The 14479-nt window shown below is 40.1% G+C and overlaps 1 protein-coding gene across 1 annotated transcript in view; it reads left to right on the top strand.

The window, feature by feature from the left end:
* MTA3 (metastasis associated 1 family member 3) overlaps positions 1 to 14479 on the top strand; it is a gene marked incomplete at its 5' end in the record, with an annotated part of 147925 nt that overhangs the window by 103390 nt on the left and 30056 nt on the right. The window contains one exon of the mRNA XM_007445792.1: positions 2563 to 2751. Coding sequence (XP_007445854.1) covers positions 2563 to 2751 — 189 coding nt within the window. The remainder of the gene's footprint in view (positions 1 to 2562; positions 2752 to 14479) is intronic.

Below are 14479 nucleotides of genomic sequence, written 5' to 3'. Positions count from 1 at the left end.
ACTCTTTCCGTTTGATCTGTGACACAATGCAGGAGCTAGTTTTCAAAAGCAAATGCTTACTTCAGTGTTCAGTAACACAAACACACTCTGTAAAGAACAGAACCTTTAAAAACAACCTGATCACTTGGGATTTTGGTTACAGTCACTTATAGAGGCTAGGATATTACTTTGGTACTTATTAGATAATAAGTACCAAAGCCTTATTAGATAATAGCCCATTGTCATTTTAAAAAGTGCCTATAAGGAAGGCATTTGCATTCATCTAACATGAACAAAAGACTGAAAATCCATTCACACTTTGAGTGGTTGGTATAATAACAGCTGAGAAAAGCTCATTTAATTCTGTGACTTTTGGTTTCAGAGCACCTGTTCAATATAAAAATTACTTGTATCTCCTGAGGGAGGAATCTCAGCAGCAGTTAATTTGTATAATTATTGATTTTGAATACTATTTTTTTTTTTTTAGTTATCCACTGTAAATTTAGGAGTTTTAAAAATAGTTGTTTATGGAAATACATTATTATTTGAAGGGACCCCTCAATGCTGTTGATCTTTTTTCATTTTTATAGATCAGTTATCTAGAAACAATAGTTCTTTAGTTTCAGGGATGGTGTTAAGAGTGTATAACTGTAACATACAGTTAAAACTGCTGAATCTGTCAAGTGAAAGGTTAGCTAGAGAAGTGGAATTTAGTTGATTCTGAAGTTTGCAGAGCATAAGGGAAGAATCAAGATCAATTCTAACATTTTTGTAACCCCTGCTGCAGAAGGGTGAGAAGAAATTCACTTGAAAGTTGAAGTTATTATTCCATGACTGTGACACATATAGCAAAAGACTGCACATGGTCAGTATGGTCTTAGCTGTGATTATAACTAGGAAATTGATAATGAAGTCCTTACTTGCTTTTGTTTGGTGGAACCCAATGATTTATTTTAGGGGAGATGTCAACCCTTGTTAAAGCAGTTAGTTACTGTTCCTAATCATGTCCTAAATCCTGCCTTTAGCTCTGTCAACAAATTCATATTCAGCATCTTTATGTATCACAGTATAAATACATAATTTTAATGTGTATTTTAGCTAATAATTTTTTTTCTCTTTAATAGATGTTAGTTGATATTGGAGCTTATTTTATGCTTTTGTACCAGTGGGGGACTGTCCACTGTATCCTAACAGATATTTTGGGATCACTTATAAGCTAAATTTTTAAGAAACAGAGATGTGACTCTATCCTCATTTATGAAATTTTTAATAATTATCAGAAGATACTTTGTGTAAAAGGTGTAAAACTTGGCTTTCACATGTTAGAAAGTTTAAACAGAGCTAGTTCTCACTTGGCAAGGATTTGATCACCAACCAAGACTGTACCGCACCTATATGCTTATCCAGACACACCTGACTGTCCTGTTCAGCAGTTTTCCTGCTACACATACAAATACGCATGCATGTTATGAATAGATCTTTTTAAAATAAGCTAGACCCAAGGTACTTTTGAAAAAAGCCACTTATATTATCCTAATCTATCTTTCCTCCTTTCAAATAACTCACCCTTGAAATATATATGAAATCCACAGTGGCCTAGGTAGCTGTTCCAAGCAAGCCTGGTCATCTATTGTTGGCCTTACAGAGTTTCAACCAAGTTACTGTTTTTATATGGATATATAATTTTGTTTGTTTGTTTTTGTTTAACATGGTTGTATAATTTTGTCTTCACCATCATTCTCAGTTTCATTGTTTTTTCTCCATCTCTTGTTCTTAGTATATCATTCTCTTACTCCAACCTGAGAATATTTTTTCTCACTCTGATACATCCTCTGTCTACATATTTTTCCCTTGTCCAGGAAGGCTGTGCCAACCTTATACAATAGCTGAAGTGACTCTGGCACTTTTAACCAAAAGGATGATTGGAACTTACTGGGCTCATCGCATTTTAATTCCTGGAGGTCCTAGATCTTCATAGTTCGGTTGCTGTAACAAACAAATGCATTTAAAAAAAATACAGGGCTTCCCTGGTGGCGCAGTGGTTGAGAATCTGCCTGCTAATGCAGGAGACACGGGTTCGAGCCCTGGTCTGGGAGGATCCCACATGCCGCGGAGCAACTAGGCCCGTGAACCACAACCACTGAGCCTGCGCGTCTGGAGCCTGTGCTCCGCGACAAGAGAGGCCGTGATAGTGAGAGGCCCGCGCACCGCGATGAAGAGTGGCCCCCCGCTTGCCACAACTAGAGAAAGCCCTCGCACAGAAACGAAGACCCAACACAGCAAAAATAAATAAATTAATTAATAAACTCCTACCCCCAACATCTTTAAAAAAAAAAGTAAAGAAAAACCTTAAAAGGTACAAATCAACATGTTCTTAAAAGCAATACGGGGTGTTTTAAATAACTGCATAAATCCATTGTTTAAATTTTTTTCTTAATTGTGTTACTAAAAAAGTAAATACTAAGTATATTGTTGCTAATTAAGTGCATCATGCACTTTAATATTTCTGTTCTTAAATAATCTAGCAAGTTTGCATTTCTGGCTGATCTTTTCTCTCCATTTTCTTTGTTTTTTTTTTTTTAGTTTCATGCTATGGATACGTTGTATAGGCACAGCTATGATTTGAGCAGTGCAATTAGTGTCTTAGTACCACTTGGGGGACCTGTTTTATGCAGAGATGAAATGGAAGAATGGTCGGCCTCTGAAGCTAGTTTATTTGAAGAGGCACTGGAAAAATATGGCAAAGACTTCAACGACATACGTCAAGACTTTGTAAGTAGAAAACTGTGAATTAAATAAAAGTTGGGGTGGGAATATTTTATCTGTTTTAAAAATTTGGTAAATCTTAAACTATTCATCTAGCAAGCCTCTGACGTAGAATGCAGGCCAGTGTTCTGGAGGGAGAAATTGACATTTGTCTTGAGCAGTAATTGTAAGACTCAGGGTCAGGAGGCCCTGAGTTCTTGCTATAAACCTTGGCAATATGAATTAATCCTCTTCACCGCTCTCTGAGTTCCAGGTTAAAAATATGCACAGCTTTTCTAACCATTTGCACTAAATATTCCTGATCTCTGCTTTTTAAGCTTGTTGCTCTCTTTTAGACCTTCAGTATTTTTCTAGTTATCTTACTAATCATTGAGCTGGAATTGGATACAGACCTCTGTTATAGAAACGACCTATATCAAGCAGAGCAGAAGAATTTGCTTTATGGGTTTTCGATCTTTACTCTTCTTGATGATATGCAGGATCTTACTTGCATTTTAAATACTAGGTAATCTTGTCTACTATTATGTACTTCCTTTGTCTTTGTATTTATGGAATTGCTGTCTTCAGTTAACCTTACAGTCTCTTTGAAATGGGGAAATTTCTATTTGAGAAGTTCATAAATAGCTCTCTATAGCAGCCATTCTTTTTTTAAAAAAAATATTTATTTATTCATTTATTTATTTGGCTGCCTCGGGTCTTAATTGTGGTGCATAGGATCTTAGTTGCGGCATGTGGGATCTTAGTTGCGGCACGCAGGCTCTCTGTTGCGGTGCACAGGCTTCTCTCTAGTGGCGCACGGGCTTAGTAGTTGCAGCGCATGGGCTCTAGAGCGTGCGGGCTCAGTGGTTCTGGCACATGGGCTCTCTAGTTGTGGCAAGTGGGCTCTAGAGCACACAGCTTAGTTGTCCCATGGCATGCAGGATCTTAGCTCCCCGACCTGGGATCAAACCAGCATCCCCTGCATTGCAAGGCCGATTCTTAACCACTGGACCACCAGGGAAGCCCCAGCAGCCATTCTTTTTTAAAAATTATGAAAATAGACTCATTATAGCCTATGAAATATTTAATGTGAGCTAGGATCCTGCCTTTTATGTTGTTGCATCTTTTAAAAATTATTTCTGAAGGAAAATTTTACTTATCTATATGAGTTGATATACTAAATCCTAAACATGATAACTAAAGCTGTTAGTGTCACTGGCATTTGTCTTGGCAAAACTTTACTGACACCCAGGTTGTTATATGTCATGGTTTCAATTTACAGGGTGTGCAGCTGGGAATTTAAAATGCATTGGTGGCATTTAGCTTCAGGTGGTCAGAATAACAAGCAGTGCAATGCTACTAATATAATATAGCTATACCACTAAATAGAAACCGCAAAAACAAAACCCCCTAAAGAACAAAGGCTGCAGGCCTGATAAAAGAGTAGAAGATGAGAAATACTAAAGTGAAACTAGTTTTCCCTGCACTGAGTGTGACATGCTCATCATTCTGAACTCAGTTCAATTCAGCAAATGTTTATTAAGCACCTGCAACATACCAGGCCCTTAAGTGTACACTAGACATGCATCAGAAATGTAATGTGGTCCTTACTTTAGGGAATGATTCATAGTCAAGGTCAAGAGATTGAAAGATAAGCCCTCAAATAAAATATAATGTAATTATTTCTGTCAGTAGTAAGAACGAGTATTATGGAAGTGGTGGGAAGGGAACTATTAGTTGTGCCACTCAACTCAGGAGTGTCTTCACGGAGTTAACTGGCATTTCATCTGGACCTCTGATGGTAAAGGGAGAGAACAGCAGATTGACGGGTATACAGAGCTGTGAAACTTTTAGACAGCCTTCCTGGGCACTTAATACAGGACTAGGAAATAACTCTGAACAGTAGCTTGGTGCAATATACTTGGACATAGAGGCTGGCATTCATAGAAGGTAAAATAACGGTGTGAAAACGAGTATAACAGCAATAATGCTGTTAAATGTTTTTTTGTTACCTTCATGATCTAACAAAATTCTTGTAAATTTGTGGCATGATAAAGTTTTTCTGAAGGTGGTTAGAATGCTTGTTGATGAGCCAGTCCACATTAGGTTTGTTGTATTTTGGAGCTTGGTATTGGCTGCCAGTGTCAAAAAGCTTAGATAGACCATCAGGAGGCTAACTCTTCAGAGGGTTTGTGTTTTGTGTAGTTTTGGGTGTTTGTTTTTTTAGATCTTTAGGCTTTGTTTTGTTTGTTTATTTATTTATTTTTATTGAAATATAGTTGATTTACAGTGTTAATTTCCGCTGTACAGCAAAGTGATTCAGTCATACATACATATATATATATACATACATTTTTTAAAATATTATTTTCCATTATGGTTTATCACAGAATATTGAATATGGTTCCCTGTGCTATACAGTAGGACCTTGTTTATCCATTCTATATATAATAGTTTGCATTTGCTAACCCCGTTTTGGTGTTTTTAACTTATTATCTCTCCCTTCCACCACCCTATACTTGTAAAGTAATGTATAAACCTGAAGGCCATATTTGACAAGCCTACAGCTAACATCATCCTCATTGGTGAAAAGCAGGTACATGAAAAGGTGTTCAAGGGACTTCCCTGGTGGTCCAGTGTTAAGACTCCTTGCTTCCACTGCAGGGGGTGTGGGTTTGATCCCTGCTCAGGGAACTAAGGTCCTGTATGCTGTGTGGTGTGGTCAAAACAAACAAGAAAGGTGTTCAACATCACTAATCATCAGGGAAAACCACCATGAGATATTGCCTCATGCCTGTTAGGATGGCTATTATTTTTTTTTAAATGAGAGATAACAGACATTGGTGAGGATGTAGAGAAACGTTGGCATTAATTCGTCTTTAAAAGTTTGGTGAAGTCATCTTGTCCTGGGCTTTTCTTTGTTGGAAGGTTTTTGATTACTGATTCAGTCTTCTGTTCACATTTTCTATTTCTTCATGATTCAGTCTGGATAGGTTATATATTTCTAGGAATTTATCCATTTTTTCTAGATTATCCAATTTGTTGGCATGTAATTGTTCATAGCAGTCTCAGGATCCTCTTATATTTCTGTGATATCATTTGTAATGTCTCTTCTTTCACTTCTGATTTTATTTATTTCAGTCGTCTCTCTTTTTTCTTAGTATAGCCAGTGGTTTGTCAATTTTGTTTATCTTTTCAAAAAACCGGCTCTTACTCTGTAGATGTTTTCTGTTGTTTTCCTTGTTTCTACTTCATTTATTTCTGCTGTGATCTTCTTTTTCTGCTAATTGGAATCACTCTCTTTTCATTCTTTATTTATCCTTTCCTCCTCTGACTGGATAATTTCTAATGACCTGTCTTTGAGTTCACAGATTTTTCTGCTTGATCAAGTCTGTTGTTGATGATCTGCATTGTATTTTTCATTTAATTCATTGTATTCTTCAGCTTTAGAATTTGTTTGGGTTTTCTAAAATGATTTCTCTCTGTTGAACTTCTTGTTTTGTTTGTATATTGTTTTCCTAATTTCATTGAGTTTTCTATCTGCATTTTCTTGTAGCTCACTCAACTTCTTTAAAACAATTTTTCTGAATTCTTTGTCTGGGAAATCCTAGATCTCTATTTCTGTGGGATCAGTTCCTGGAAAATTACTGTGTTCCTTTGCGGGTGTCATGTTTCTTTAATTTTTCATGTTTCTCATAACCTCGTGTTAATCTCTGTGCATTTGACTGAGCAGACATTACAGACATTACAGACTGGTTTTAGTGGGGAAAGACCTTCACCTGCAGGTGAGTGCAAGGGTACCAGGCAAGTGGGGTGCATTGGTTCTAGCTCCTAGGAAGGCCCATTGGCATAGTGCACAGTCAGCTTTATCAGCTGAGGTCAGTGTCAGTAAAGATTGCAACGGCCAAGGGTGCAGGTGTCTGCTGCAAAAGAGGGCTGTTGGGGTCTTCAGTGGCAAAGGCTGCTGGGGACCTCCAGATCTCTCTTTCTCCCACAGCATATGTCATCGGCAAGGGGATGTCTCTTGGCTCTGGGTCTGGCTTGGCGTGCCCTCACGGTGGCAGTGGTGCCTGAGGTGTGGGCATGCTTGGGTCAGCCCCTGAGCCGGGAGTGGAGTGTGTGTGCTCACAGAGTGACTGAAGCATATGATCTGGTGCCTGTGATGTGAATGCATGTCGAGCAGCCAGGGCTCTGGGGTCTGGGGTGTGCACATCTTCTGGAAGGAGTACAGCAGCGTCTCCTTCTCTAGGAGGCCAGCAGCAGCAGTGGCTCTTGATTACCTCGGCGGCAGGAGCTGCCGGTTTCTTCTGCACAAGAGCCTGCTGAGGTCCACTCCAACAAACGCGACAGAGTCCTCTACTGTACAAGCTGTAGGGATTCCTCAGCAGCTGTCTTGGGTGCTGCTGAGGTCCTCAGTGACCAGGGCTGCCAGGCTTCTCTGCAGAGCAGGCCACTGGTGACTGCAGTGGTATTCAGTGTGTGGCTTATACTGATGGCCTCCACCCTTCGTTGTTCTTAGCTGTTTCCAGATGTCTCAGCTAAAGTCCATCTCCTCAGTGATCCTCTCTGTGTACTCTCTCTGCAGTTATTCTCCATTTTTTGCTGCACTGTGTTGCTGTAGGTTCTTTGACTATTGCATCTTCCCAGGGCAATTTTCATTTGTTGATAGCTATTTAATTATCGTTTTTTGTGGGGTTACAAAGGCTGGTATGTCCTCCTCTTGCTGGCGTATCTCTTCCTGTCCATTTTGTCTAGTTTGTTGTCATAAAGTTGTTCATAATCTCATTATACTTTTAAGTTCTGTGGGATGGATTTGAAGTGATATCCCCTCAGATATTCCTGATACTGGTAATTTAGCTTTTCTTTTTTCCTCATTAGTCTGGCTAAGGGTTTATCAATTTTATTGATCTTTGCAAAGAACCAGTTTTTAAAAAATAACTAATTAATTAATTAATTAATTTTTGGCTGCATTGGGTCTTCATTGCTACGCGTGGGCTTTCTCTAGTTGTGGTGAGTGGGGGCTTCTCTTGTTGCAGAGTGCGGGCTCTAGGCGCGTGGGCTTCAGTAGTTGTTACACATATGCTCAGTATTTGTGGCGCACAGGCCTAGTTGCTCCACGGCATGTGGGATCTTCCCGGACCAGGGATCGAACCCGTGTCCCCTCCGTTGGCAAGCGGATTCTTAACCACTGCGCCACCAGGGAAATCCCAAGAACCAGTTTTTGATTTGATTGATTTTTCTGTTTTCTATTCCATTGATTTCTGCTTTTATGTTTATTATTTCTTTCCTTCGGCTTGCTCTGAGCTTCTGTGCTTTTATCTTTTCCTGGTATTTTTTTAAGGTTGGACCTTAGATCATTAATTTGAAACTTTGCTTCTCATGTAACCATTTATTGTTAATACTCTTTTGGCTGACAATGAATTCAGCTTTTGACTGAGAATGACTTCTGCCTTGTCCGAAAAACTTTTACTGTCCCCTTTGAAGAGAGATTTCATTCTTTATAGAATTCATTAAAAAATTTTTTCCTCTTTGAGTATTCTAAAGATGTCTCTCTATCTGGCTTACGTAGTTTCTGATGAGCAGTTCCTATGTATGTAGATGTTTCTTTTTCTTTGTGCTCAAGATTTTCTCTTTACTTTTGTTTTACTACTGCAGTATGAACCTGTAGTAGTAAACCAAAAAGCCCTGGCAGGCTTTTCTTTATAATTATTCTACTTGTAGTTCACTGAGTTTCCTAGAGCTGAGATTTGTTGTTTATGTGTTAGTTTGTATAATTGGTATTGATCTGTCTTCTAGTGCACTAACTCTTTTCTTGGCTATGTATGTCTAGTATACCGATAAACTTGTTAAAGGAATTCTTCAAATATGATATATTCTCCTAACAGTCATATTTTATTTTTATGCTTTTTATCTCTATATAAATTTCCCATCTATTCATGTGCACTGTCTGCCTTTTCAACTAGATCCTTTAGTATATTAATATAGTCTCTAGTTGGCCAGGTTTGGATTTCATTGGTGTTCTGGTTACCTTCAGTGTACCACTGTACTGGAAGGCTTAATATTTCATGTACAACCTTTATATCTTTGAGCCTCACAGGGCCCCCAAAGCTTAACTGAATCTCCCCATTTTTGCCGGATATGCAAAATCCTTTTCTGCCTGGCTAATTCACTTACACCCCACCCAGCCTTGAACCTAATGGGTTTCACTTCCCTTGTCAGCAGGCAGAATTATTCTCACAAGCCAATCACATCCTCCTGTGGGAACCTTCTTCCGGAACCAGGGCATACCGCACCTTCTTGTTACGCAAAGCCACACTTCCACAGCCCCTACTGGGCTCACTATTCCCAAGTACAACCCCTGTGTGGCCCTACATGGTGTGTAGTGTCCTCTTCCCCCAGACCGTGAGTATAAGTGACTAATAAACTGCTGTCAGTCTCATCTAGTTTGTCTCTGGTGTCATGTGTTGTATGTCTGAGCCCCTTCCACTGTCCTGAGGGGCGGGTCCCTCCCTCGCTGGTGGGATGAATAGGAGGTGAACTGAACATCCACAGACTTTCATAGTCTTACCTGTGCTTAATGTAGGGCCTGAAAAGCAGAAGGGTTTTTTTTCCTGTGTTCCTGTCCCATCCTTAGCAGGCCTTGCACTGCAGAGTCTGTCTCCACATTTTGCCCTTCCCCCTGTGGTAGTATGGTGTTGCAAGTCCATGGTGAGGGCACAGGAAGTTTCTTAGTTGTCCTGTTCCTGCCCAGACTTTGGTAGGCTTTGTGTGCCTGAGTCTCAGCGGTGGAGCTCCCACAGCAATTCTGTTCTTCCCCCAGCTCCCTTGTGGCAACCGGTCTCTGCTTTGTGTAGCCTTTTATTAGCAGGACTTTTTGGATGTGAGCAAATTTCCTGTCCCCCTCCACTGGCCACCGCACTTTGCCTGGGACTTGGGGGTGGGATGGTTTCTAGTCGGTCTCCAGTGGCAGACACTTTTGCTTTGTATGAGAGAAGGATTTAAGAGAAGGATCTGGGAAGCGGTTTTCTGGCCTGGTCCCCAGTGGCAGCTGTTCACCATTGTGCACACCCACACCACCACCAATGGGCAGGTTTCTTGCCCTGTCCCAATTCTTTCTGCTGAACATCTCATAGAGGAAAGGGGGTGTGTCGATTCCCTCTGTGCACTGCTTTATTTAGCTTCATCTTCTTACCAAGGTTGATAAGTTGTGTGTTCATTTTCATTCCTTGATTTTTCCTTATGGTTTCCTTTTTGATCCATGGATTATTTAGAAGTAAGTTCCACATATTTGTAGGTCTTTTTCCCCATATATTTTTCGGTTATGAATTCTGGTTTAATTCTGTTGTGTTCAGAAAACATACTTTGTTAAATGCACATACACACACACATAAATTTTACATTTTGAAGACTTGATTGATTCTACCGTAGTATATGGTTTGGTTTGGTGAATGCACCATGTGCTCTTGAAAAGAACAGATATTTTGCTCTTAGGTATAATATTCTATAAATGCTACTTGGGTCAAGTTTATTGATAATGTTGTTCAAGTCTTCTGGAGCCTTACTGATTTTCTGCCCACTTGTTGTGTTACTTGTTGAGAGAGCAGTATTAAAAGTCTCTAGCTTATAATTGTAGATCTTTCTATTTTTCTTTTCAATTGTATTAGGTTTTTGCTTTAAATATGTTGAATCTCTGTTGGTGGGCACATACATATTTAGGATTGTTATATTCTTGTAATGATTCAAGCTTTTTATCTTCACATCATGTTTCTTTATCCATGGGTAATATTCCTTGTGACAAAGTCTAATTTTTCTCCTATTATAACCACTCCGGATTTATTGTTTACATGATATATTTTGTTTCCATCCTTTTACTTTTATTTATTTCCAAAGTGGGCTTTTTGTAAACAGAATACAGTTGAATGTTTTTTTTTCACCCCCAACCAATCTAACAATCTCTGCCTTTTACTTAGAGTGTTTAGACCACTTGCCTTTAATATAATTATTAATAATATAATTATCAGTTTAAATCCATCATTTTACCCTGAGTTTTCCATTTGTCCCATTGTCCTTTATTCCGCCCGCCCCCCCCCCGCCACTTTTTAAAAAATTTTATTTATTTTATTTTTTGACTATGTGGGTCTTCGTTGCTGCACAGGGGCTACTCTTCATTGCGGTGTGCGGGCTTCTCATTGCGGTGGCTTCTCTTGTTGCGGAGCATGGACTCTAGGTGCACGGGCTTCAATAGGTGTGGCACGCGGGCTCAGTAGTTGTGGCATGCGGGCTCAGTAGTTGTAGTTTGCAGGCTCTAGAGCACAGGCTCAATAGTTGTGGCACACGGGCTTAGTTGCTCCACGGCATGTGGGATCTTCCCGGACCAGGGCTCAAGCTTGTGTCGCCTGCCTTGGCAGGTGGATTCTTAACCACTGTGTCACCAGGGAAGCCCCTCTTCCCCCTTTATTTTTTTTTTTATTTTTTATTTTTTTGTGGTACGCGGGCCTCTCACTGTTGTGGCCTCTCCCGTTGCGGAGCACAGGCTCCGCACGCGCAGGCTCAGCGGCCATGGCTCACGGGCCTAGCCGCTCCGCGGCATGTGGAATCTTCCCGGACCGTGTGCCCTGCATCGGCAGGCAGACTCTCAACCACTGCGCCACCAGGGAAGCCTCCCCCACCCCACCTTTCTTGATTAATTTTTTATGACGCCCATTTCATCTCTCCTGGTGGCTTACTAACTAAACTTTTGTTTAGTGGTTTACAATATATATCTTTAATGTACCACAGTTTACCTTCAATCAAATTCTGCTTAGATCACATAGATTACAAGAACCATGAAACAGTACACTTCTAGTTCTTCCTTCCCATTCTTGTGCCTTTGTCGTCATACATTTTATTTCTGTGCATGTTCTAAGTCCCACAGTGCATTATTACTGTTTCTTGCTTTAGGCAATCAGTGATCTTTTAAAAAGATTAATCCCCCCCCATGTTTATTTACTTATTGTTACTTATTTTTTAAAAATTTACCATTTCTGCCCCTCTTCATTTCTTTGTGTATATTCAAATTTCCACCACCACCTATGGATTTCTCAGGTTTCCTCCACTGGCTCAGTTCTTTCTGATGAACACCTGATAGAGATCTTTGGCAAATGTGTTTGGATTCCCCTTGTGTCTAGAGCTTCCACAGATGCTAAACAGTTGTCCTAGCCCACTGTTGACCTTTAATAATCTGGTAACTTTTTTGTTGTTCATCACCTGTTTCTTTTATGCTCTGCCAAAGTAAAAATACTTAGAGTCCTGTTTCTCCTTGGAGTGACTTGGGAATTTAGTTCAGTTGATTGTCTTGTAGTCTTAGCTCTCTGATGGACTAAAGAGTTGGTGTGGTTTTATAAATTATCTGTTTCTTTCCTCATCTTTAGAGTGGGGATGACATTCTCTTGTGGATTTCTACATCCTAAACAGGACCTCAAATATGCAGAGGAACCTGAAAAATTCAAAGTGCAAAATAGCAAAGTCCTTCCCTCTTCATACAGTGGAGTCCTTTGCCATAGAAACTCCTTTCAGCAAAGGGTATTTCCTGGCTGTTGTATCATTTAGACTTCAGTTGCAGATAACAAAATATTGGAGCTGTTTTAAACAGAATGGGATTTAACTTTAGATATTAGATCCTTAAAATCATTGATAGGGTTGGAGAAGTAGGCTCAAGCTGGACCTCAGAAAAGTCCCACAGAAATGGTTCCACAAGTGAGCTCTTAACCTCTGCCCCGTATGGAAATTGAGAAGCTGCTGGGTTAACTTCTGAGCCAGGATCACAGTACTTTAGCCGTGATCTTGAGATCAGGAAACCTCTAGCAGTGTCATTGGCTCTAGAACAATTTTGTGCCTCCTACTTCTGCTGCAGCAAAATGGATCCCTTGTGCACCATCCACTCTATGCCTGCTTAATTCACTTCTGAATTTGTCTTATACACATACATCCGATTGGCAGAAATAAATCCAAGGGGGTCTTGGAAATATAACGTTGGATTTCTAGCCTTTGTAGCATAAGCAAGTGAACTAGAGGGAAGTTGGAAAGGATACTGAGCAAGTCATAATTAGAGATGACAGAATCCATTTGAGTGAGCTATTATGAGGAGAAAGAAATTTATTAAAGGCTGTCAGAAGGCTAACAGACGTTAGGCAGGGATCCACGTTTCAATGCTTCACAGACAGGACTTGTGAAGCCAAGAGCAGTATCTAACCCCACAATGGCAGTGCTCTAGCAGGAGCCCCACTACAACATCTGCTACCTCTACTCAGCAATCTTGCATGATTCTGTTCTACCTTGACTCTGTCAGTAAGTGCCACGTATCTAAGGTCTAAGAACACTTGACTTTTCACCAATTTTTGTATTAGAGTACTTTTAATTATAAGTGAGAGAAACTCAACCTCATCTAGTTTAGAATAAAGGATAGATACTTTGGTTATATTAGTCAGGGTTCTTAGTTGGTAAGTACAGAATTCACTATAATTTAAACCGAAAGGCATATAGAATATTAAGTTCTCATAAAATCTCTGGGAAGGCAAGAGAACCAGCTTTGGATGCTGCACTTCCAGAAACAGTGGAAAGACCCATGCCCTCTGCTGCTTGGAATCCATGATGTCAAACATGGATGGCAGAAAAGTCAACACACATGCTCCAGAAGAACGTGGTATCCCAGCCATTGTTCTTGCCAAACTATCCAGTCTCCCTGCATGCAGCCTTACTCTGATGTCGCTGACTCCTATATCTAAATGTCATTCACATTTGTCAGCTTGGCTAAACCTGGCCTGTGTGTCTGCATCCTTGTTCAAGAGTATCTGGGGAAAATGTATTTAGAGCTTCAAGGAAGGTAAGCTGGAAGTAGGTTGGAAATGGGTGTACAGTTTCTGCCACCACCCACTTCTTTGACTACTTAACATCCATCCTTGCCGTCTCTACATGCTTCCTTTCCAGACATCAACTTTAAAACAATAGTAATTATCCCTGAATCATTAGAAAATATGGTACTATTTCCTTAAATGGAGAGGCTTAAATTTAATGTCACAGCATCCATCTCTGGTTGCTGTTTATTCCTCTTCTGGTTTTAGCCACAACCCTGTCTTTATAGCTTGTAACTTTTTCATTAAATTATAAAGGTAAAAACACCACCACCAACAGACCTTATATAAAAAATAGAAAGGGAATTGGGTGCAGAAGGAAAATAATTAACACTGAGCAAGGAAGAAAACACAGATAGCTTCGTTAGTCTTCCGTTCTCCCTTTGTGAAGCTCTTCCTGATGCCTTCATTGTCATTCAGGATAGAACAGCACCCACACACACACACACACTGTTCTCTCCTCCGTATCTTAGATGACCAGAGTTCTTAGACTGGTGGGGTGACCCAAACCTTCATTTTTGCAGGTTCTGGGCCCTGGGTTAGAAGCAGTGTTTTGTGGGAGTAAGTCATTCATAAGTCTGTGTGTGCTATTGCTAGTCAATAGCACAGAAAAGGCAAATCATATCTAGAATAATTGTCCATTCAGTGAAGACAGGTAACTGCTATTCCAGGATGCTGAGAGTCTAATCTAACTGACATGTTACCAGGAATGGTGCCATGTTGGAGGCCCAGTGTACTCTGTTCCTGGCAGATCAGACACTTGGAGTAATCAGATCAGAATGGGTGAGAGGACATCCCTGTGGTGGCATCCACATGTGTGCCCATTTTGGTTATGGGTCCTTTGAGCAGTCATTGGGTGGCTAGGG

This window comes from Lipotes vexillifer, unplaced genomic scaffold (assembly GCF_000442215.2).
Source record: "Lipotes vexillifer unplaced genomic scaffold, Lipotes_vexillifer_v1.1 scaffold278, whole genome shotgun sequence".
Classification (NCBI taxonomy): domain Eukaryota; kingdom Metazoa; phylum Chordata; class Mammalia; order Artiodactyla; family Lipotidae; genus Lipotes; species Lipotes vexillifer.
The sequence above is the reverse complement of the archived record's forward strand: the minus strand, read 5'-3'. Positions and strand labels throughout refer to the sequence as shown.